Consider the following 25,472-nt stretch of genomic DNA (forward strand, 5'->3'; position numbering starts at 1 on the left):
GTCTGGCCAAATGCATGAATATGATGGCTAGAGAATCAGTGGACTTTCTCAGTCATCAATCTTTTTAGTAGCCTCTTATACATCTGAATATTTTGATAGATGATCTAATAATTGAGTTATCTATCTTTCTAACTATCAGAGTTGCATAAAAATTATTCTCACATGCTACTGAATATTAAATATATTAGGCATTCAGTAAATTTTTCATAAAAGGGCCAAAAGGTGAAAGATTTTTGTTATTCTATAAATACCTCTTAATATATTGAGTGTTAAGCTCTCTGGAATAGTCAGCCCTTAATTCCCTCTGTGAGAAGCAGGTGTATACTTAAAAAAGGTGAATGTCCCCAATATAAGTAGGCCATATAATAGTTACTACAATAGTAATAATGAAAAGTCAAGTATGGTAAACATATGGATGCAACTCAGTTGTGTAAAATGGAATGAATGTCCTTGCTGGCCTAACACCAGTGGCACCCTTAATGTGGCCCACGATGGCCAGACGAGAAGCACAGGCAATGTAGGTTTACAGAGTGACCATGGATTTTGGTATGCCTATCATTCGAGAGGAAAATGATCCTACCAGAAGGGGAGACTTCTGCCTACCTAGCATTTCAGCTGGTGGCACCAAACTACTCAAGCATCCTCTTAATACATAAGTAGTTCCTTCCCCCAATATGGCTTTATGTTGTGTTTTTTGTCATATACCACTCTATTAAAAGCCTATCCACAACAAGTGTGCTTCACTGGGATTAAAAATCAGGCAAGGAAAATTGGCAGGAAACAGATCATTTACCAAGTAGGCTTTCCCCACCCCTGCCCCTATCATCCACATCTTCAAGGTGACCTAGCCATGATGACTTCCCAGGAACCACATTAAAATAGTTCTGCCCTGGAAGAGCAGACATTTGTTTGCAAGTCTGAAAGGTTACCAATCCTCTGCATCTTGAAAGGCACTCAAATGAGCAGGACCTTGTAAATTGGATTTCTATTAGCCAGTCCTGACGATAGCTCTTCATCAGTGGAAGGAGAAGAAGTGCTATCAATAGCTCCAGCTCTAAATATCTTTTTTTTTTTAATGATACACTTATTTTGGGTCTGCCTCGTCCAAAACGGTGATACCTGCTAAAATCACTGGAATCAGTTGTGTTTAAGGTTTTAAGTAAGCCTTAAAAAAATGGACATCAGCTATTTTTACATGCTTTTCAACTTGAAGAGCATTGGAAACAACAAAGGCATAATGGTCAGAAACAAATATGGGAAAAATGTCTTAAACTTGCTTTCCTTAAAGTTCCTCACGTGACTTCAGCTCACACTTGTGCTATTTATAAAAGTTTGGGATGATGGATTTTCTTTCTCACCTATTCCTGGATTGAAGAGGATAATTGAGAAAGATAAAACCAGTTGTGGAAATCCCTCTACAGGTTACATCTGAGGAATTATTCTTCTCTGGTAGTTAGAATTTTTTTTTTTTTTTTTTTTTGCTTCAAGAATTTTGCTTCTGTGATTTGAGGTTGGGAGAAAAAAAAACATTTTTTTTGTACAAGCTACAGCTGGAAATTTGCGACTCTTAAGTATCTATTTAAAATTATATATTTAGGGCAACCCGGATGGCTCAGTGCTTTAAGTGCCACCTTCAGCCCAGGGCGTGATCCTGTAGACCCGGGATCGGGCTCCCTACATGGAGCCTGCTTCTCCCTTTGCCTGAGTCTCTGCCTTTCTCTCTCTCTCTCTCTCTCTCTCTCTCTCTCTGTGTGTCTCATGAATAAATAAATAAAATAAAATAAAATAAAATTGTATATTTAAAACTGTTTGAACTAGCCAAATTGGGGAAGTTTTAGGGGAGGGAATAGTCTTTTCTTAATCAAAGTAGCAAACATCTGTGTTTTTTCTAGTCTGTCTTTTGATTAGCATGGCCTCATCCATCACTGGTCTTTGATATGAACACCAAGAAGTCATGTCCTTTTGTTTTAAATGATAAATATGCCTTTGTCATGAATACTCATAGGCAACCCAGGATTTACATCTGAATTGTCAAAGTGTAACTGCCCAGCTCCTGTGATGAGTGACATTATTAGTGAAATAAAGAAGTTTTTAATTTGTCATGGATAGGCCTTAGATGGTGACATTATGAGACTATGTGGGTTTGGATGCTAGAAAAGTTGTCCTTCCCCCCCTATTTTTCTAAGATTTGTCATTTATCAACAAGAGGCAATCTGCCGCAGGAGGCTGTCTGTGAACATTTTTAACGTTAGTGCCATTAGTGTGTCTCTGTAGGTTTTATTATTTAGGCTTGATGGCCGGTAGTTCGTATCAAAACTAATACTATTTGAAGTAGCTGGCTTCTGGTGGTCAAACAACCAGTATCAGGATTCCTTCTGTCTGGCTGTTATTGCCGGAGACAGTATTTTTTTAAACTTTAGCTTTATTTCAAAGTCTGTGTCAGTTACATTGTTCTAAAGAAGTTTCTTTAATATCTTTGTCTCAACAGACTCACATTTGCTCAAATGTATTTATGTATGTGCTGTTTATCTAAGCACATTGACATACACATGATATCTACCTGCACCTTCTGTGTTAATCACCAGACCCTCAGACAGTCAGGTTCAACTATTGTGTTTCACTCTTGTCCTAAGAAATTAGGACCATAAGATTAAAAATACTGTGAAGCCTTGATCTTCTCTTGTCCGCATGTGAAAGAAAATTTCAACTTACATATTTTTTGCCTTACGGATTTCCCCATTCTTAACAGGCAAATATTTTGATTATCTTAAAGGTTCATCTTATGATACATGTTTAGAATGTTTCTTTTTGGTAATAAGTCATTCATTAAAGCTTATGTGTAAAAGGCATCCTGTGGAGATTTGGTATTTTAACAATAGCTTAAACAGAAATCACATTACCTTTTGCATGCTTTGTCTTTATAACTGCAACACAATTGTTTCAAAGGTAGGAAAAGTAAGAGAAGTTTTCATTTTTTCTTTTCCAAATGAGCTGATCTCTTGAATTATCCAAAACAACCTTTAACTTAAATGTTGACATTTGCAAGAGAGTGAAACTATATCTTTTAGTTTGATTCATTATCTCTCCACAAAATTCTCTTTAAAATGGCTCCATCATTATAGCAGCCCCACTTAAATTGTTTTGTTTGTAGTCATATTCCTCACCCCATGAATGTATTAATCTTGGGTTTTCTTTGTTTTGACTGAGTCAGAACTGAAGTGTAGCAATTATTTTTTGAAAAATATTTTTTCTGATGAACCACTAAATTCTACTCCTGAAACCAATATTACACCATATGTTAACTAACTAGAATTTAAATAAAAACTTAAAACATGAAAATATATATATATATATCTTTTGATTGCCAAAAAAAAATTTAAGATAAAAAATGTATTTGATTAGAAATTAACTCTTATCATCCAGGGATTTTCTGTGGGTTTTTTTTTTATTATTATTAGTATTTCTGAGGTCACCTATTTCGTGGAAAATGAAGTCTTATTGGTGTTTGTTTCCCAACAGAAAACAATTGCTTCCTGACTCTAAAGCCCAGCCCCTCACCTTAATTGAGATTTTTGTACTGTAATGTAAGTGTCTGAGTTTTTGAGACCCTAAGGCTTTCACCCAACTTGAAGACAATGATGCCAGTGAGCTTCTGTCCAGAGTTAATCAGCTGCAGAATTTGTAAACTGCACATGTGTCAAAGTTGAAAATGTTAGCACTCTAATAGAAGCTTGAAAAGGTTAGATCTGATAAAAGCCGTCAGCAGTTAAAGAAAGTGATTTATGGGAATGTAATGACACAAAATGCCTCATTTATCACTCATATATAGATAGGTTAGGGTTCCTGTGTCATACTTTTAAAAACTTGACCACTAAGAATTGTCAAAATAGGTACTTAATTGCCCTTCATCCTTTTCCTTTTGAATTTATTTCATTTCAGTTTTGTAATTTTATCTACGATCACTTTATACTGTCGTTCACTTCATATGGTTCCATTTAAAGTCATTCATATTTTGGATTTTCAAAAACTGTACATCACTGATCTTTTTGAAGTTTTATTAGCTAAGCTGTTGCAAGGAAAGACTAAGTAAATCTTATGTATGTTAATTTACATTTTTGTTTAGCACAAATACCATGGAGATATATGAAAGTTTCATTTTCTCTTTTCTAACACTTGTAATTTTTATTAGCATTTTATAATCCTCTAAATTTCCCATATATCTCTCCTTAAAAAGTACAACCTTAGATTTTAAAAGACAGAGCCATCCATTGGTTTACTGTCCTAGTAACTCAACGTAATATTTAAGCTCCACACAAATTAAATTTAGTGAGAACCTGCCTGTCGGGTTAAATGATCCTTTAAAAAGGAGTGTGTGTGGGGTGGGGGGGGAGGGTTGGCTAAAAACAAAAGTTAAGAAACATGCCAGCTTGTATTTCTTTCTCAGATTGACTTAAAAATAATTATTTCTTTATACATTCTAAGGAAAGTATTTATAAGGTTGGAATTGCTAGACATTTATTTGCTTATTTGATGTCATTTAGTTTATGCGTAAATATGTTAACACTATTAAATTAAAACTACTGTAGAAACTGCCAATATATCAAAGTTATGTTATAAAACACCTATTTATGCAGGATTATTACTGTTTCAGATTCTTTAACATGAAGGGTGGAATTGTTTAATGGCTTTTTTTGAAATTATTCAGATCATTAAATAGGGCCTAAGTGTCTTGGGGTCCTCCCCTTTGCCTCCCTATAGCCAAAAATTAATTCGAAAATTTTGACAGGTTTCACTTTCTCAGCCATGCGTTGTACTTTCTTCAACAGGGATGTCCCAGGTTTCATTTAAAGAGAAGTCAGAGCAGTTTCTTCAGCAAGGCAAAGTCATGAAAATAAATGGGAAAAGGAGAAACTGCCCTAGGAAAGAGAAACCTGAGACATCATAGCCAGATGCAGTTGACCTCGCTGTACCTCGATTCCATCAAATGGACTGTAAAAAAAAATTTTTTAGACAGACATTGAAAGTTGAATATGGATTGGTGTGAATTCTTAACACCAAGAAATGACTGTTAATTTTGTAAGGCAGGCAGAGCCACTGTAGTTATGTAATAAAATGTCCATTTTTTTTCCCAAAGAGATACATATGAGAACATCTAGGGGTGGGGTGACTTAAGAGCCTGGGGTTTCTTTTAAATTTCTGCAAAGTAAATACATACCTTGAGAGAACTTTAAAAAGGGATTAATAAAATCTGCAAGATGGATATTTAGTGAGGGAGTTCTCTTCTTTTTATGCAGTTTAAAATTTTTACAGTAAAAACCTAAAAAGTCAGGGAGATTCTTAGATCAATCTTGCCCAAAAGTATCATAAAATTATGATATCCTCCATTTTCTAATATTTTCTGGCTGCCACTCTTAATTTTTAAAATCATATGGTATGATCTAAAGATTTTTTTTAAAACAATTTCCAAAGTTTATTAAAAAAAAACAAACCTCATCTCATTGGCTAAGATCAAATCCAATTACAATATTTTAACCCATTAGCAAACCTGGTATCTTCTAATAGAGGAAAGGGCTAAGAAATTCAGCACATTGATTCAAAATATGACAGAAGTATTAGTGTACTTTCTTTGTGCTCTGAAAAGTGTATAGCTCCTAAATGGCATTGTGAACCACTTTTGTTTGTTTAACAAAGGTTGTAATAAATAATTTCCATCTGTATTCCTCTTAGCAAACGAATATTAAAGCATATCCAGTTTCATATTTTAAGCTTTGTTTTTTATCATTATTTACAAAAGCATTTTTCTTGAATTGCAAATATCATTTCCCAACTTAAGGAATATCAAACTATGTCTTTCTAGATGGATCTTTGTCCAGAAAAAAAAAATTTATGTATGTTGAAATTAAAATCTTAATTCTTCCATGATTTTAAAAGTCTATTTTTACTTGGTTATCTTTAGACTTGTAGGCAGTATTTTTATTTTTAAACAACAACAAAAGAAACCCCAAAGATCTCAAACTCTCAGAAATATACATTGATTTGAAGAAAATGTGTTCTTAATCTGAATTTATCATTTACACTATTTGTATTAAGGGATAGTTAATCAAATGTATTTTTCTATTTTTATAGATCATTTACATTTATTAAGGCAACACAGGAAGCCCCGTTTTAGTTGAACCTTCCAGAGATTGTTTTATTTGAAGGAGTTTTGTTGTTATTTTTTCAGATCCCTGATTAGGAAAAATTCATATCGTGTGTGTTTATATAATCATAGTAGTCAAAATTGTCTCCATCTATGAATCTTAATAGTTTGCTCTCGTAACAACTATGAGGAAATGTATTAAAATGCCTTAATTACAGGGCAAGAAAAAGAGAAAGCACAGTCTTTTGCATATGATCTTTCAATTGTTCACCAAAGGATAAAGAAAGCATTCAAGCGTGGTTTCAAGAACTGTCAGCATTAAGAAAATGCAAGGTACTTTGTAGAGCCTTAAAGACCTTTCTGGGAAATAGATTTAATTAAAAAGTAAAATAGACTTTTCATTTTAAAGAAATCTTTAAAATGCTATAAAATTTCATAATGTTAATATATTAATAAGGATATTATCTTCTTATCCCAGATGAGAAAAAGTCATTCATGAAGCTGTTATATTTGATTCATACAATGGTGGATCCTATAAATATTTTTCTTTAGGTTTGGTTTAAGAGTGAGAATTACAATGCCTTTTAAAGGATATAATAATTTTAAAAGACCTTCTCTGTCTGATTCATATACACTGGACTCAATCTCATCTGTAAATTAGGAACATCTAGGAGTCTTTCTGCTACTAACAGAAGTCCTTTTACCCGCATTAAAGTTCAAAATGATCAGAAAAATTGTTTTTTTTCCCGTTTATCTTTATTAACATGTTCAGATATGCATTTTTCCCTGTTAGTACAACAACAATCCTCTGTAGTCAGTAGAAGAATTTCAGAAACACTTTGTTCCTTCCCTTTAACTTGCACATTAAGACAAAACAAAGCAAAAAAAAAAAAAAAAAAAAAATTTCCCATTGAGTTTAGTCAAAAAGCCTAATTAACAGTATGTCTTAAGTCACATTAAACTAGGGAAGGTTAACCTGACTATGTGATAAGAAGCTGTCTATAAATAACCCCAGCCTGTCCTTTTAGAGCTAACTTTCAGCTGGTTCTGCCTCTGTCAAGGTTTTGGGAACTTGTCTGCTCTGACCAAGCCTGCACACGTCATTGTTTTCTGGCTACTGCCAAGCACCAGATGTATTCATGTTGAAATTGTCTTCGTTTCAGGACACCTTATTCAGAGACAAATCAATCTCAGAAGAGTTGTGTTTTTAAGTAATTACTCTTTCTTTGAGAAACTGTTTCCGGACCAGCATTGTTGTTTTTGCAACTAGTCTTTGACCAATTGTATTCACTGTTCAACACTTAAAAAAAAAGAAAAAAAAAAAGATTAATTCGGCAGATTATTTAAAGACCTTATTAAAATCTCCAAGGCCTAGGCTCTATTTAACATGACATTGTAGAACAACAGATGCATAGTACAGAGACCGGTTTCCAGTTTAGCTCACAAAGATGTAGTCACTAAAAATGTCTGCTCTCTGTTTCCATTAACTTGAGTTTCTCAGTTTAAATTATTATTCTACAAAAGATAGCGTGAACTACTTTGTTCCTAAATAGTCATACAGTAGATTGAGTAGTGCTTGAAGATTTGTTGCAGTTTGAATGTCGGAAAAATAATGCCTCTGCGTGATAATGAGTATATGATTTGCATGTGCGTTGTGTAATTCACAATATACATAAGCATTCATCATGTTATTCTTTGCAATATGATGAATTATGTCAGTTTATTGCATATGTCTGCATGTACCTCATCTCTTAATTAAAGCATTAATCACTAAAATTACCAAAGATACATAGTTTTACAGTACTTTTAAAATTTAACGTTGATCTTTGCATGGTAATACACATATTATTTCTAATTGGTAGACTATACTAAGACATTTTAAGTAAGGATATCTGTGTTATGATTCTATCATATCAATTATTTTAAATATGCTTGTCTCAATATATACTTACAACATACTTTTTAACCATTTTAAATCATTTTTATTTGAGATTAATTTCCTAAATCACTAAAATTAACAAAGACATACATATATGCATGTATATATGTATATTATATGATGAGCTTTAAAGCTTAAAAGACTATATATATATATATATATATACACATATATATATGTCTTTCTGTACTTCCAGATTTTACAGTTGATCTTTGCATAGTCATATACATTAATCTAATTGGAAGACTGTGATAACACATATTAAGTGAAAATTCCATGTTATGGGCCTAGTAGATCAGTGTTCGATATCTTTTTGTGTGTGTGTGTGTGTGTGTTCGATATCTTAATTCACATTTTCCACACCCTTTAACAATCGTATTGTTTTAATAATTGTTTCTTTCATTCAAGATTCGTTCTACTTGATGTTACTTTTCTAGCACCTAATATTATTAATTTATAAGTAATAAACACTTGCTAATTACATGATTCAGTTCTTTAGAAATCCATACCTTCAGAACAGAATACAAAATTGTGAGGTTTCGAGGGAAGTGTTTGGAGAGAAAGATACCACCCAATCACAGAATTAAGCTTTTAAGACTTTGGCATTAACAAAAGGGGGAGGCAAGGCACATGTTGCAGCATCCCTGCTCATGAATGCATTCAATGTTGAGTAAAATTTTATTCACTTAACCCCTCAACTGCTTCTGTAACATTTACCACCTCTTTCTTCTCGGCCCAAGACCTTGCTCCATGCTGAGAAGGTAGAGGCCTCCATGTGACTTCTTGAAGCCACCCCATTTTTCTCTGTTTTTGCTAATTCTCTACCCTTGTATCCGATGAGGAGGATTTCTTACTCCTTATTTCTTCCTTTCCTAGTTTTACCTCTTCCCCAGGATTGCAGGGTTTGCCCATGTTTTGAAAGTCATCCTTGGTTTATACAAGTTAGAGCCACTAACTTGTTTCTTTCTTAACTCTGTCACCCAGCATCTGGATATTTATTCACACTGGTGGCCTCTATTTCCACACCCATGTAATGCTACGGAATTTGACAGTCTCCCTTTGTTTCAAAGCCACTTAGGCATGTACCTGGGAGGTGCTGCTTTGATACACAGTTGGTCGTGGTCCTGCATCCTACTCACCAGCCTAAACATTCTATCTTTCCTGATTGAAAGGCTAGGGAATCTTAAGCCTCCTCACGTGGACCGGCCGCTGATCTCATGCTTGGGGTACAGAGCTGTTTTACACCAGGAAAGCAGTGGTCTCCTATACTTAATTCTCTCCTTGTTTATTCTTTCCCTCCTGCACATTGCCAGTAGATTCCTCTTCCAAGAACTTGGCTCTGACGTGGTGCATTCCCTCAGTGTGTTGCTTATCCCCATCCTGCTCTACTCATGAAACTATATGGACCACATTAGCATACTTCTTTGCCCTCTGGCTTCCTGTTGGGCTCAGTCAGTGGGAGGTACCAGCAGAAGATCTAAGGGTGCAGAGAAAGTGCCAACAAAATATTTGTTCCCCAGCTGCTTCCCTTTGGGATCTGCTCAGATCAACTGCCCTGCATGCAACTACCAAGTCAGCCCTGTCAGTGGACCTCTCCATTCAGCCAGTCTCTGCTTTGAGCACCTCCCCTCTTCTGTTTCCCACTCAAGCCTCAGGGTGGTAAGGACTTTCTGCTATTGATAGCCTAGAAGCTTTACACACTCCAACCCCTTAGAATCTTCAGTGGCTGTCCATTATCTCTAGGGAAAAGTCAGGCTCCTTGGTCCAAAAGGTATTTCAGGCCTTTACAATCTGACGTCTGCCTCTCCAGCCTTATGCAGATGTTACTCCATGCACCATTCCAGCCAAACAAACATACTTTTTCCCAAGCCTTTGCTTCTGCCTCTTACAATGCCTGGTTTCTCCCTACTTCTGCCCATTATGTCCGATCTACCCTTCTTCTGAATTGTTCAAATGAAATTATTTATCTGGAGTGTAGACTGAAGCCACAGTTATTGCCATTTGAGGCTAAAGTTCTGTTAAACTTATTTGGAAAACACTACACTAGACTGTGTGTTACCAGAATGTGCCACCAACACATGAAAATGACAAGGAGCTGGGCCAGAAGATTGCGTTCTGTGTGCCACTGCCCTGGCAGGGAATACCTGGATACCTCCAGAATTATGAGGCACCTGTGAACACATCTTCTCCAACTCCCTTTTCTCCAGTTTTCTTGTGTTCTGCACCATCATTATCTGAGTCGATTAGTAACAGTCCAATTAGTTACCATCCAATTAATGACTGTCCACCCCTAGTGGGCAGTTATGGGATCAGACCACTGTATAAGTCATTCAGGCAACCCCAGCCTGCTTATAGGTCAGGGGACCATTGCCGAGTCAGAGCATTGTGTCCAGAAATGTAAGGTCACTTAACCCAAATGGGAAGACTCATATTGATGGCTCCTTGAAACGTTATCTTACCTGATTTCCAAAGTACTATATTCTCCCACCCTTAGAAGTCATTCCTTTGCAATCTCCATTCACAGTCCCTCTTTTTCATGGTTATTTCATCCAGCCTTATGACTTTAAATGCCATCTGCGTACTAATTCTACCCAACGTTTTAAGTCTCCATCCCAGACCTCTCCCCTGAACTTCAGACCCATTTATCCAGCTGCCTGTATAGCATCTCTACTTGGATATATGGCAGACATCTCAAACTCATCATGCCAACTCTAATTCCAGATATCTCTAAAGGCTTTCCCCTTCCCAGTTAATGACATCCCTTCTATCCCTGGGATCATTCCTATTTCTTTCTCTCATACTTTACTTCTGATCTTTCTGGACATCCTATTGATTCTGCCTTCCAAAATATATCCAGAGTCCAACTATTTTTCACTCCTCACTGCTACCACTTGGTCCCAGTCACCATCATCTCTTTCTAGACTCTATCTGAGATGACTTCCTTACTGGTCTCTCTGCTTCTACCCTCACCCTCCTAGTCTTTTTTCAACAAAGCATCCAGATCATCAAATAAAAGACCGTGTTAATCCTCTGTTAAAAAAAATCTTGCATTGATTCCCTAATTGACCCAGAGTAAGAGCTCAAGGCCTTACATTGGCCTTCACAGCCCTGCACACACCCTCCAGTCATTGCTGTACCCTCATCTCCTACCACATTTCTCTTCACTCACTTTGCATCAACCACTCTGGCCTCTTTGCTGTTCAGCTCGTTTGATGAATACATTGTTGCCTCAGGCCCTTTGCACTGAATGTCCCCCTGGCATGAAACACTTTCCCTAGGTGCATACGCGGTTCAGTGTCAAAAGTCAGATGCAGGGCCACTTCTCAGGTTTAACCTGACCACCCCCAATAGCCTCCCCCTTCCATTCCTCCTTTGTGTTCCTCCGTAGTCCTTTTCACCTCCTAGCACAATCTAAGCTATCCCTTATTTGCCCCACTAGAACTAATGTTCTTCAAGGGCAGGGGTTTTTTGTCTGTTTTGTTTACTGCTGTATCCCTAAGACCAGAACTGTGCCTGGTACATAATAAAGCTCTTAATAAATATTTATGGAATAAATGAGTAGGTCTTTCTAGAATAAGCATAGTGTATCTTTAAACATAAGTATATGTATCAATGTTAATGGCAAAAATTGTTCATATTATCAGCATTCAGTGTTCCTAATGTTTCTGACACTTGGAAGGAATGTTTCAAATCTAATGTATTTGTAAGAGAAATAAAGAGTTCTGAGTCTTTTGGTTTTGAAGTTTGAATAAGACAGGCCATCCCCTCTCTCTGTTGCTTTTATTTTACCAGGAAGCCCACTGCAGTTTCGGAGAGAAATAATGCCAACTTTTAAAAAGAATTAGCGGTATTGTTTCATACACCATTAGTAGGTTTGGAGACGATATTACAATTAATTTATCAAACCCTTTATGAGAAATGCACACTGTGACACATGTTAACCATTACTAGCAAGTATCAAGCTTCAAAATTAATTATGCAAATATTCCAAATGTTACCAAATTTAAAATAAAGCAGACGATAGGATCTTGGAGCCAAGTGGAAATAAGTATGCATCCTCCCATTTCCATTTTGATTACAGAGAATTATACAAAACTATTTCATTGAATTTAAAAGATCTATAGTGTTGGCCCTCTCTGCACATATCACAGCCAACAAAAATTGAGAAATTAATATTCCAATGAAACATCATGCAAAGTCTTATTCTTTTTTTAAAATGTGATTTGAATATCCACCTAAAGTGCTATATTTACTATACAAATCCACATTTGCTAGCAAAAATAATTACATTTTGTATGGGAAGAGACTTTGCTTGGGTCAGAGTTTCACTGAATACTATTTGCTAAAAATGCTCCTCAAAAAAAGGTTGGGTGACCAAATGATTTTGGAAAATGTTGCCTTACTATATTAAAATTTCAAAGGCTCAGAGAAGTTCCATAGCAAGGAGATATGTTGGTCATCATTTATTTTACATTTCTTAAACTTTGACCAAAGGATCACTTTTTGCATCTAATATCTGTGTCCCCTTTGGAATACCCTCTTGGGAACTCTCGTGTGGTCTACTGACAGGAGATAATCATCAAATCGATGGTGGTATATGAGAGAGGTAGGGGGAAAGGAGGTATGCTACTGTTTCTAAGCTATCTACTCGGAAGTAAATAATACAATAATATCCACCAGGCACCCTAACCAACCATACCTCTCAAGTTAGAAAAGCCTAGATGGCATCTGCTTGGACCAGAGATTGCAAAATAAAATGTTCACAGGCGCTAGGTACACCACTTAAAGGGAAGTTCTGTTGAACTTGAGAACCAGTAGCACTTTGAGATGGAGCCACCACCACTCAGTCTCAACCTACTGTGGCCATGTAGGTATAATTGGCTCAGTATGGCCACATCTTCCAGGTCTCCAAACATACTGAGAGTTAAGATTTTCATGTTTAGTCTCCTCCATCTTGAATGGTGTTAAATTAATTCCATTTTTAAAAGAATACTGAAGGCCAAACAAAATATATCTCCGGTCCACTGCAGTGTGTGGGACTTCTGCCTGGGGAATTGGCATAGCCGCCTAAAAAAGAGAGACATGTGGGGCAACCTCAGATGCACTCTTGATGCAGACATGAGATCCTTGTAGAAACAAAATCACTTTCCCTCCAGTATTTTTGAGACTGGAATATTTCCAACTAGGTCTAAATCTTGTATGTCTGAAAAACCTTAAAGACCAGTTTATTGTATTACCTCATCAAATAATTATGATGATAATTTAATGTTTGTAAAGCATGTTTGCAGTTTACAAAGTCCCAACATTGAAAAATAAAATGAAATTCTGTCATAACAAAATATCACAGACTGGGTGGTTTAAAAAACGGAAATTAATTTTCTCACAATTCTGGAGTCTGGAGTCTTGAGATCAAGATGTAGGCAGAGTTGTTTCCTTCTGAGGACTGTGAGGAAAAGATTTCTTCCAGGCTCTTCTTCTTGGCATGTGGATGGCTGTCTTCTTCCTGTCTTTGAATCATCTTTCCTCTGTACATATCTCTGTCCAAATTTCCTCATCCTGTAGGGACCAATCTTACTGGATTAGGGCCCACTCTGATGACCTCATTTAACCTAATTAACCTCTGGTAAAGATCCTGTCTCCAAATAGGGTCACATTCTGAGGTAATGGGAATTAGGACATAAACATGAATTTGGGGGTTGGGGGGCCTACAATTCAGCCCATAACACTAGGAAAGAACTTTCCAGAAAAAAAGTACTTTCGATTATTTTGTTTTTGTGGGTACCTGAACGTTGGATACAAATTATAACCACAAAATTTTATACTTAAGCCAGGATTTTTTTTTCTATGGATTGAGAGGGAAAGAGTAAATGAAACCAAGTATTCCAGGGATGCCTGGATGGCTCAGTGGTTGAGCGTCTGCCTTCAGCTCAGGTCCTGATCCCAGGATCTGGGATCAAGTCCCACATCAGGCTCCCCATGGGGAGCCTGCTTCTCCCTCTGACGATGTCTCTGCCTCTCTCTGTGTGTCTCTCATGAATAAATAAATAAAATCTTAAAAAAAAAAAAAAGAAACCAAGTATTCCAACTTTTATGTAACTTCCCCAGGTACCTACAGGAAATAGCATGTGTATGAACCCTAGGAAAGGAAGGGTTCGTACCGTAGATCTATTTATCTGAACCATCATCCAACACTCGACCAGATAAGACCAGTTGGAACACGGACCTAACAAACATGTAAAATAAGTATGAACTGAATACTGTGATCCAAAAAGAGATATGAAAGCTTACTATTAAATGTTCTTATGCATAAATGTTCTTAGGATCTCAAGCTTATGCAAAGCAATTCACTTTTTGCGCATGCTTCACATTATTTTCTCTTGTTTTAGTGTTCCTTAATATACAGGGAAACACACACACACACAAAAAGTACATTGTTAGATTTTAATGGCCCACACAGAAAGAAGGTAAAAAAGAAAACAGAATCTTGAATTCAGCATTGGTTATGTAAACTGTATCAAATCAACTTCAAATTCAGCTTTGTTTTCTGAGCTGCTTGCTCACAATTTCCTTCGCACCTTCAAAGATTTCTGAGACCCCAGGGTGCTTGAGTCGAAGCTTCCTTCTGGAGCCTTCCTATTGTTTGTTTCCCTATATGGAATAAGTATTTCCAAATACAGACTAATTTTCCTTCAAAACTGTAGCAGAGTGCTGAAATTCACTCATGCACATACTCGTTCATTTATTCCTTTCACACATGCTGTGTGCTAGACTCGGTCATTAAAGATCAAAGATACACGTGGCTCCTAACCTCAGGGAGCTCCCAGTCTGATAAAATGAACAAAAATGTAAAACAGAATTTGTGTGCTAAGTGCAATAGCTATTGGCATGGGGTTCCCAGAATGGGAACAACCAGCCAGAGTAATTGGGAAAGGCCTGAGTTAGATCATAAGAAAGGCACAGTAACTTTCCAGGTAAGTGGTTAAAAGGCGGACCTAGTTGTATGTTGCAAAGGTGCAGAAGCATGAAAATGCATGGTGTATTTAGGGAATTGTAAGTGCTCTGGTTATCTCTGAAGTATAAATTGTGTGTCGGGAAACAGGAGTGGAGGCTGGAGAAATAGGAACCAGGCCATGAAGGGAATTTGGAGAAATCACATGGGCCCTGGGGAGCCTGTGAAATACTTTAATTAGGAAAGTAGCATTTTTAAAAGATCACATGGAGACCAATGTGAGGGATAATTTGGAAAGAAAAAAACAACGAGAGTTAAGGTACTATTGCAAATCCATTTATGAAATAAGAGACAGAAAAAAAAAAGGAAATATGAGGCAGTAAATGATGTGTTTAAGAAGAGGGTAGGCCCGAGAGCCAACATACCACCCAGGCAGCCTGGCTCTGCCACTTACTAGCTTTGAAACCTTGGTCCAGTGCCTTAAGTTCTCTGAGACTCAGTTTCCTCATCTCAAAAATGGGGATACTAACAAACTCCCCTTTCTAGGATGCTGTGAGAATTAAATGGGCTTACATGCATGAAGTACTTAGAACCATGCCTCGCACATGGTAATCACTCACTATCTGTTAGCTGTCAGTATTGTCATTAATGGTTAAATCAGTAATGGTTAGGACTAACGATGATAGATGCTAAATTTGAGGCAAATTAAAATGGAAGAAATCAGGAATGATCTTGATAAGGTTGTAGAGGAGTGACTCAGCCCATTTGTAGCCTGCCACTTGGCCTAAACACCTAAAGGTAGTTTGTGTTCTGCAGAGTTCCTCCTTGATACCAAGTTCTAACTGTACAGCTTTTATGATTTAATCGGATCAAATTCAGTCACCAAAACAGCCCAAGCATTTCTGCCCCTCCGTCAGTGGTTGCTGCCATCAGGATTCCCCCTCACCTCTGTACCTGAGACCTAGTAATGGAGTGAGCATTACACACACCCTCAGTGTCCTGTGGCATAAGAGAAACCACAAGGCAGTACAGAAGCCCATTCCTTAAATATTTTTAATTCTAAAGAAACACTTTCCATTTTGGTGTTTGTTTTTTCTTAAAGCCAGTGAAAATTTTGGTTTTCTCTTTTTCCCTAAATGTACCGAGCCTTCAAGAAGTACATCACCAGATGATTAACAGTAGGAGCTTTGCAAACTTTTTTTTTTCCTCGCTTTTACTTTATTGGGAAAAAATCAAAGTCTTTGGCACTCTAGTCTGATATTTGTAAAAAGGAATTCTGCGGTGAGAAAGAAGACCCACTTTCTCTGCAGGCTTTTCAGAGCAACATCTGCTTCAGTGGAGACAGCGGCTGGCTGCCCAGTGCCTCTCCCAGACTCTGTGGTCCATACCCATAGGGCTGTTGGTTTTCCTGGTTCCTTCAGAGGGGAGCAAATGTCAGCCAGCCATGCTACTAATATTGTCTCTATGTTTGGTCAAGAAGCCAGAGGATTATGGGCTCTGAACTTCTTTCTCTAACTGCATCTGTAGGACCACGTGTCCCTCAGGGTAGGCCAGGATGGTCTGGTTGAGTAAGAACCCCTACTTTATTTCCCTGTCTAATGTGCCCAACTAATGTAAGCTGCTTGAGGGCAAGCTTCACTTGTTGAACAGATACACATTGAGCTTCTACTGTGTTCACCATTCTGGGGACCAGCAGTGCAGCCATGAACGAAACAGGTATGGGCTTTGTCCTTGGGAAGCTTGTATTATGATGCAAAAGACAGAAAGTAAGCAAGTAAGTGAACACATTCTTTCAGATCTGGATAAAGTGACCAGGGCAGGTCTTTCTGACCAATTATGGTAAAACACATCTCAATAAAGGAGTTGAATTGCATTCTGACACATTGAATTGGATCCCTCTGTGCTTCAAATTTAGACTAACTTTGAAGATGGCCTTCAAGTTTAGTGCCATTTTGTGCACAGCTTTTTGAGCCCATGTATAATTTGAAGCATTGAATATTTTAGTTGCAGGATAATCTCTGTGGTATGAAGCTTGTCTGGTAAAAAATGGCCATTGACCTGAATGCTGTAGTGTCTAGCTTCCTCCATCCCCAGAGCAGCTGAGCACCTATTATCTCATTTCCCACTGCTTCTGTATACAACAGTAAGCCTGTAAGTAGAAAGGATGAATAAGTGGCCGTGGTCTTACTACCTGTACACTTAAGAGTCTGTGTATGACCAGATTAGGATAGGTAGATCTTAACGGCAACCCAGCTGGCATATATGTGCGAGTTAAACAACCAGAGGCTTCTTGACCATTATAATAAAATTAAAGGGGAAAAATTTGCATTTTCCCAGCATTTGTAAAAGCAGTGAATATTTACACCACTAAAAAGTTTACATTAAGTCAAACACTTCATTTGTTATCAGCACTGAGCCAAGGCCCTATAAAAGATAAAGTAAATTTGCGATTATTTTCCATTAAGCACTCACCCTGTGCTAAGTAGTGAACTTAGACATGATGCTGACCTGAATCAACTTATAGTATCTCCTTGTAAATCTATTTAACAATTTGTTCAACGTTGGTATCTATTACAGCCTGAATAATCCAATTCTGACCTCACTGTTACATTAGACAACCATTACTTCCTAAAAATACACATGCCCACTGGGGAGAACTCTAACGAATCTGTAGAACTTTTGAAGCAACTATTAGCCAGTTTCCTTTCTCATCTATGTTATTATTTTACTATTGATACAGGTTATACATATCTACCAAAATTTGTATGAATGTGCTATTTTCACATATTCTCAGTCAATATGTTTTAAGGGTAAGATTGATTCTTACCAATTATATTTATTCATTTAAGCTATTATTAACATTTTTTCAGATCATAGGACACAGAAGCATATACAGACATCCTGTTCATAATTGTGCCATAGTTCTTAAATGATCTTTTAAGTTAATTTTTAATATACCTCTTAAGCCTTTGGAATAAATGAATCCCAGACATTCTTGTGCTTGCTACTATTTTAAGCACTAAAGACTGTTCTGTGGGTATATGTGTGTGTAATTTGCTTCCTAAATAAAAAGCATCATATTTAGGGAAATTTAATTTCCAAATAGAGATTTAAGAAAGTTATCATTGTATTGTGTAATAATTTTTATGGTCATTTTGTTATAGCATTTTTTTCGAAAGTAGAAAATCATTTTATAGATTCCTCTGCCATCCCCTCACCTACCCCAAATCACTCTGCTAAACAAACAGGACTAGAGATTATAGTCTTCACGTACTAAAAATATGCTTAAAGATTATTTTGAAATAAACCTAAACACTTGAGAATTGAACTAAGAGGCATAATAAGGTTTGCCTGCCATGTTTTTACTCTCTTAGCTTTTCATTCATTTCCTCCCATCACTCAAGTGATCACTGAGCAGCACCTAGACCAGGCACTCTCCAGGCCTCTGTACAGAGGTTCCCCAAATTACAATTTCTGCTCTCCATGAACTCAGTTTAAGAGGGGGTCCCGACCCAGTAAGCCAAATGGCAAATACAGCAACAGTTACAGCATGGAAAGTGTTGGGGCTGAGATGTGCCTGGAGTACAGAGTAGAAGCTCAGGAGGCTCATTTATACCAGCCCCAGCTTAGAGAAGAGAGACCAAAGGAGGGGGAACAGTGTTTAGAACAGAAGGAACAGCATGTGCTGAGGCCCAAAAGTGTGAAACAGTAGAAGCTGTTAGCAGTATGATTAGAGCATAAGGAACAGGAGCCAGATTAAGAAATTCCTTTTGTGATACCACAGTCTTCAAACATTGTCTCTGGCGCAATGCACATAGAGTTTTTTGTTTTTTGTTTTTTTAAAGCAAGTTGCTGACCCAATTAGAAATCTTGTTAAGCCACAGTGTAGAAGACCAGTAAGAGGTGTTTGTTTGGGGGTGTGGGGGCGGAGTTGTTTTGTTCATTGTTTGATTTTATTCATTGTTTTGTTTTGGGGTAGAGAAATACAGGAAAGACGAGGAAAGAGAAACCAGGTGTTTGGGGGTTATTGCTGAAGTTCAGGTGTGAAATGGAAAAGGACTAAAAGCAGTTCAGTAGAGATGGAAAAAAGGAAACATAAATACTAAGGACACATGTTATCCTTTTCCTCTAGGGTAAGTAAGATATTAGAAAGAGAATTTATAATAGGAGTAAAACTCAGAATACTGAGTGGCATTTAAACCATTTGTCCTTTAGTGCCCAATTCATTTGCAATGGGACTTGAACCAAGGGTTCCTGATTTCTGGTATTCTGTGTTCTTTCCCTTAATTCTTCCATCTATAGAAAATGGAAACAAAAATAAAATTTCTCTGTTAGTTATGTCATATATAAGTATCTATGTATACACACATGCCTGTACTTGGACACTTTGTGAATAAAGGAAAACAAGGCATTGCTAAAAGTTGGAGCATTTTCAGGACACCCGGATGGCTCAGTCAGTTAAGCATCTGCTTTTGACTCAGGTCATGATCTTGGGGTCCTGGGATCAAGCCCCGCATCCAGCTCCCTGCTCAGCAGGGAATCTGCTTCCTCCCTCTCCCTCTGTGATCACGCTCACTCTCGCACTCTCTCCAATAAATAAATAAAATCTTAAAAAAAAAATGTTGGCACATTTCCTACCAGAAATCCTTATGGAATGTGTTTTTAAATAACAAAAACAGGGGCTCCTGGGAGGCGTAGTGGTTGAGCGTCTGCCTTCAGCTTGACCTGCCTTCAGCATGGTCCTAGGGCCCTGGGGAATCGCGTCCCACATGGGACTCCCCTCGAGGAGCCTGCTTCTCCCTCTGCCTATGTCTCTGCCTCTCTCTCTGTTTCTCATGAATAAATAGATAAAATATTTAAAATAAATAAATACATACATTTTCAAATTATTGGCAGTTTTTTTTTTTTTTTTTTTTTTTAATTTATGATAGGCACACAGTGAGAGAGAGAGGCAGAGACACAGGCAGAGGGAGAAGCAGGCTCCATGCACCGGGAGCCCGACGTGGGATTCGATCCCAGGTCTCCAGGATCGCGCCCTGGGCCAAAGGCAGGCGCCAAACCGCTGCGCCACCCAGGGATCCCCAAATTATTGGCAGTTTTTAAGCAGTTAGTGCATTTTAAAAATTATTTTGAATTTATTTTTATTTTATTTTAGTTTCTTAGAATGTGTGTGAGCAGAAGAGAGGCAGAGGGGAAAGGAGAGAGAGACTCCCAAACAGGCTCCACACCTAGCACGGAGCCTGACGTGGGGCTGAGATCATGACCTGAGCTGAAATCAAGAGTTGGATACCCAACCCAGTGAGCCACCCAGGGTGCCCCAGCAGTTGGTGCATTTCTTAAAAATATTTCAATCGTGTGTTTCCTCACCTTAAACATTGAGTGGCAATGTTTGCGAAACGTTTGTTATATTATCTCTCTAAATAAAAGTCAATGATTCCCATAACACCTATGACAGACATTTTTGGGTGAGAAAAATAGTTTAGGTCATTCCTAAAGCAATTTATTTTTAAAATATTTATGTGCAGTCACAAGGGTTCACAAAAAAGAACTGGCCATTGCATGGCTTCAGTTAGCTAAGGGTTTTCATTCACTGCATGTCCTTTTTTATAAGTAAATTTTTCAGAGTTGTGGTTTTCCTCTCACTTTGATTTGTAAAGGTTGGTGTCTATATCTTGGAAAAACTCTATGAACTCAATTGCTAGAATTAAGCAGGATTTTTTTAAGTCATATATTTATAGATTTTACAGCTAGCCAACTCCTCCTGTAGATACAACTGTATTTTACCAGTGAGGAAACTGAGGCCCACTGAGATTAAGTCACTCCGCGTTGAATTCTATAATCTGTGGGTTGGGCAAAACATTTAAAAACAGAGATGAAATTAACATTTATATTAGGAATTGCTTTAATTTCTCAAGTCTTTAATATTCTATAGCTGCTGTCAAAAAGAACTTTTTTGTTTGAGAACTCTTTCAACATAAAACATTTCTCTTAATAATTAATATCAGCCAATAATATTATTAGACCCCAATTCCAAACACCTGCTGACTGCATATAGGACCTGAGGATGTTTCCTGCTGAGCCTTGTTCCCTTACTGCTATTCATACTACACAACACATTTAAAATCAGCTAATGATAATAAAAAATTGAAACATGAATGACTATAGTCTAGAAATTATTTACATCATTAGTTACAAACCAGGAAGTGGGATAGATGAGTAGAAAGGGCACAGGTTTGGAGGAGGGAAGTGCTAAGTTTGATTCCCATCTAGCCTTGGGCAAATCACTTGATTTATCTTTTTTTTTTTTTTTTTTTTACTCATCTGTAAAGCAAGCACAATTTGGATTCTCAGGGGATTTAGTGAGTTCAAGTATATACAGGGCTGAGAACAAAATCCACATTGGTTAAAAGGTAGCTAGAAGTACTGAATACTGGGACTTACCCCATAGGGAAACCAGTGTAGGCCATGTTGAGGAAAACAGATTTGGGGGTGAGATGCTTTGGGAGTCATTGTCTGGTCTTGGTTTGTAACTATGTTACAAATGTTACTATGTTAGAGCCCTCTGCTGTGCTGCCCATGGCTAGTCAGGGAGCCCCTTGTGTTGAGTGTGAGATGGCTGAAGAGTCTGAACACTGCCTGCAGGGGAAAGCCAATGCCCTAATAAAATGTCTCCTTGCCCAAGAGCCCACACAGGGTTTGTCTCCAGCAAGGGACTCCACCCCCCCCCCCTTTTTTTCTTTTCCAACAGCTGCTTCCTTGTGTTTGGAGCCACGTCATGAGTTAGGGTTAATAATTTCTCTTTTCCATGATCTCAGATACTTGAAAAATAAACAGATTTTTTTTCTATAGTTTTAGATTTAAGCCCAAAAAAAAATTTACGGCAATAAAGTGGGGGTGGGAGGGGGGAAGTACATTAACCACTTGGGATTATTTCAAAGTAAAAGACCATTTACTGGATTCATCTAACCTCTGATTTGAGGATCAGTGTTTTAAAAACACCACCAACCACAGACTTGTAAAGTTTGCAGAAACTGCCGACAGACCCAAATATGTTAAAGGTTGTAATCTCTTGAAAGGAGTTGGTTGATTTTCCTGTTGCCCCTCCTGTCAACTTTAACCTCCAACCTTCTCCGGCATGTATCACTACAAATAAAACTGCTGAGGTTTGACAAGAGGATATAAAGTCACTAGGCCATCGCACAGGGATGGCCACATGATTTTCTTCAGCCTGAAATGAATGCTCTGTAATTTGGACTTTTCAATAGGAAGTCATAAACACTCACTCATATCACTTTAGTTTTGATAATTACTGTTTTAAAAAAAAACAGAAATACACATATTAAATGATGTTTGACAACTGGAATTTAGTGGTTTTGTTATTGGTTGTCTTTGACCATTAACTTGGATTTCTGTTCTTAATTTTAATGTATATGATTTCAAGCAAGCAGCATATGATATCGATATAAACATGACATTTGTATACAGCATTATAAATGAATTTTTAGCTCATGATTAAGACAAACCAGATGACAAAAAGCAAACAATGTGTTTGTCTGGCTCTACTAACTTAAAAATAATCCCCTGCACTGGATTCACCTGCAGTGCCTTTCTTCTTTTCAGGAATTTGGGACATGTGGCTCGTGTAGCACTGATGCTCGCCAGGGTTTCTGAGGTTCAGTTATTCGTATAGATTCTCAAATAATTCAGCTGTCTGTGGAAATTATTCCTTCTACACTAGATAAATACTATTTTATGAAGTCTCTGGCACCATTCGGTCTGAACTCAGCTCTTTCTCTCTTACTGGTGTCTGAGCATAAGGAATGGGGGCGCTGTTATATCGGTATTTGAACAGTGGCTCTTGCTGAAGGTTTTTGGTTTTGCTTTTTTTTCTTTTAAGGTAGATCTGTGCATTTTTTGTTAGGTTAGCTCCAGCTTAATAGCTTCCAAACAACCCTGAGTCTAGGTAGTTTTATGTCTCCAAAGCCTCCCTTTCTCCGACTTCTCTTCCTTGTATGGGGCAGCTGAGCAGAGGAAGGATATAGGACATGAAGGAGTAAGGAGCATTGGTGCTGGGGACAAGGGGAAGGACACTGATTGGGGCCCACCTGACCTTTTGGTCACCTCAGCAGAATCAGGCACTTTCTGCAGAAGCATTGTGTGTCATCCTAACAAAAATGCATTCACATACAAACTCCTAAGCCCTTTTCACCTAAGTGCATCACCTCTTCCTGAGCAGAACAGGATCCAGAGCCTAGAAAAGATCTGCATGCTGATTTGGAGCAGGGGCTAGGATGGCGGGGGTGGGGGGGGGGTGGGGAGTTGGGGGTAAAAACTGTGTGGGTATGACCTGACATCTTAGAATTCTCAGAAAACTAGATTTTCATAAAGTGCTTATGGCTCAAATTGTTAAGACTGTTAAGAACCCTACTTCGTCCTCCCATTGAACAGTGCAACTTTATTGTATAAATCCAAGTGGTAATTATTAACAACAGATGTAGTGATCTATTGCATTTATACAGCACTTCTACATTCATTATTTTCTTTGAGCCTAACCATCCCTCTAGGAAACTGAAAGCATTTTAATGGATAGTAGAGCAAAACTCAGAAAGATAAAGTGACTTTTCCAAGATTAATTCATTAGCGTCAGAACTAGGATTGTTTTACTGTTCAACAAAAGTGTTGTTTAGCGTTTACTGTGTACCAGGCTTCCAAGGACGAAAGCGGGTCCTTCCCTCAAAGAGCTCACAGTCTTGGGATCCCTGGGTGGCACAGCGGTTTGGCGCCTGCCTTTGGCCCAGGGCGCGATCCTGGAGACCCGGGATCGAATCCCACGTCGGGCTCCCTGATGCATGGAGCCTGTGTCTCTGCCTCTCTCTCTCTCTCTCTCTCTCTCTCTGTGTGACTATCGTAAATAAAAAAAAAAGTTTAATTAAAAAAAAAAAGAGCTCACAGTCTGTAGTGTATGTGGGAGAGAGGGTGGGGTGCTGTGGTAGGTTAACATGGGATATTAGGATCACTGAGGCAGTGGCTCGAACTCAGTCTTGCAGAAGGAGGCCGGTTCTGATCTAGCTGTCCCCATTCCAAGTAAGGACAATTTTAAGAATGTTAGCTTTTTGGCCAATTCACATATCTCTTCCCTTTTTTAATTTCCTGAACACCAGTTCCAAAACTTTAGAAGACTAACAGCTATACTATAGAAGAGGCCCAGCCTGATAACCCACCTAGTGAAAAGCAAGACCAAGACCTACCAGACTAATTAGGAAAAGCCATAGAGACCAAGAGCTGGAGCTGCGGGACTACTTCAGGGGATAACTCAAAGGTCAGAAGAAAAAAAAATAGAAAAAAGTATTTGACTTTTTGTTAACATAAAAGGCCAGAAACCTCCATCTTCATTTTTTATATATCTGTTCCATGACATTAAAATAAATAAACGGTGGAGTACCTGGGGGGCATAGTCAGTTAAGCATCCAGCTCTTGGTTTATGATCTCAGGGTCATGAGATCGAGCCCCACATCAGGCTCCATGCTCAGCAGACGCTCTCCCTCTGCCCTTCCTCCTCATTCTCCCTCTCTGTCTTTCTCTAAAATGAATAAATCTTATAAAAATAGAAATAAATAAACCTCTAAAATTCGTATGATGCTACTAGATAGGGGAAACCCATTCTGATTAATTCAGGTATTTTAAACTTTAGACCAATAGCTACAAGATGAGGGACACCTGGGTGGCTCAGTGGTTGAGTGTCTGCCTTTGGCTCAAGGCGTGGTCCTGGGATCTTGGAATCGAGTCCCACATCGGACTCCCTGCAGGGAGCCTGCTTCTCCCCTCTGCCTCTCTCATGAATAAATAAATAAAATCTTTAAAAGCAAAATAGCAAAAATAAATAAATAAATAGATAGATAGATAACACAAAATAGCCACAAGATGAATATTTTGACTACTTAACCAAGTGTCCTTTATATTTGCTTATACCAAGAACTTCATTCCTTCTATTTTATTAATAAAACATATCTGTAGTCCTAATAGATTTAAAATAGGCAGACATGTGATTGAGATGAGATTCAGCTCATCTCTTAACATCGTAAGAATGCTTGCATAGTCCTGAAAAAGATGTTCTTTTAACACTGCCCAATACCACCTTGACAGTTCTAAAGTTAGTATGACTACCAGCCCACCTCATTCTAGTTGCACATAGCAGCTCAAAATATGTACAAAATTGTGAATAAAAAGAATGGTTTCTCCCCACCAAGAGTAACAATGAGATTTAAGATCCTAAGATGAAGCCCAGAACACAAAAAGTCATCCTATTCTAAGCTGAGAATGAAGAGACAGGAGAAAGACCTTCTTGCCTCAATGCTCTTTGGCTGATATGACCTTTCAGACACTGCTGAGCATTCCCTACCTAGAAGCAGGTTAGAAACGGATTCAAGCAATGGAAGAAGTTGAGG

The 25,472-nt window shown here is 37.9% G+C and overlaps 1 protein-coding gene across 16 annotated transcripts in view; it reads left to right on the top strand.

The window, feature by feature from the left end:
* Nucleotides 1–25,472, top strand: part of CDIN1 (CDAN1 interacting nuclease 1) — a 232,727-nt gene that overhangs the window by 132,523 nt on the left and 74,732 nt on the right. The window contains exon 11 of one of the 16 annotated variants that reach the window (XR_012022678.1): nucleotides 24,189–24,346. The exons of 12 other annotated variants lie outside the window; for them this stretch is intronic. Coding sequence is in view for 3 of the 4 variants with exons in the window: in XM_072808853.1 (XP_072664954.1) it covers nucleotides 3,520–3,583 (64 nt within the window). In the remaining variant the exon portion in view is untranslated. Of the gene's footprint in view, nucleotides 1–3,519; nucleotides 3,599–4,826; nucleotides 5,766–6,357; nucleotides 6,461–24,188; nucleotides 24,347–25,472 lie in introns of those variants that run through there. 3 more of the 16 variants (XM_072808856.1, XM_072808857.1, XM_072808853.1) reach the window with 3 other exon arrangements.

This window comes from Canis lupus, chromosome 32, assembly GCF_048164855.1.
Source record: "Canis lupus baileyi chromosome 32, mCanLup2.hap1, whole genome shotgun sequence".
NCBI classification, from domain to species: domain Eukaryota; kingdom Metazoa; phylum Chordata; class Mammalia; order Carnivora; family Canidae; genus Canis; species Canis lupus.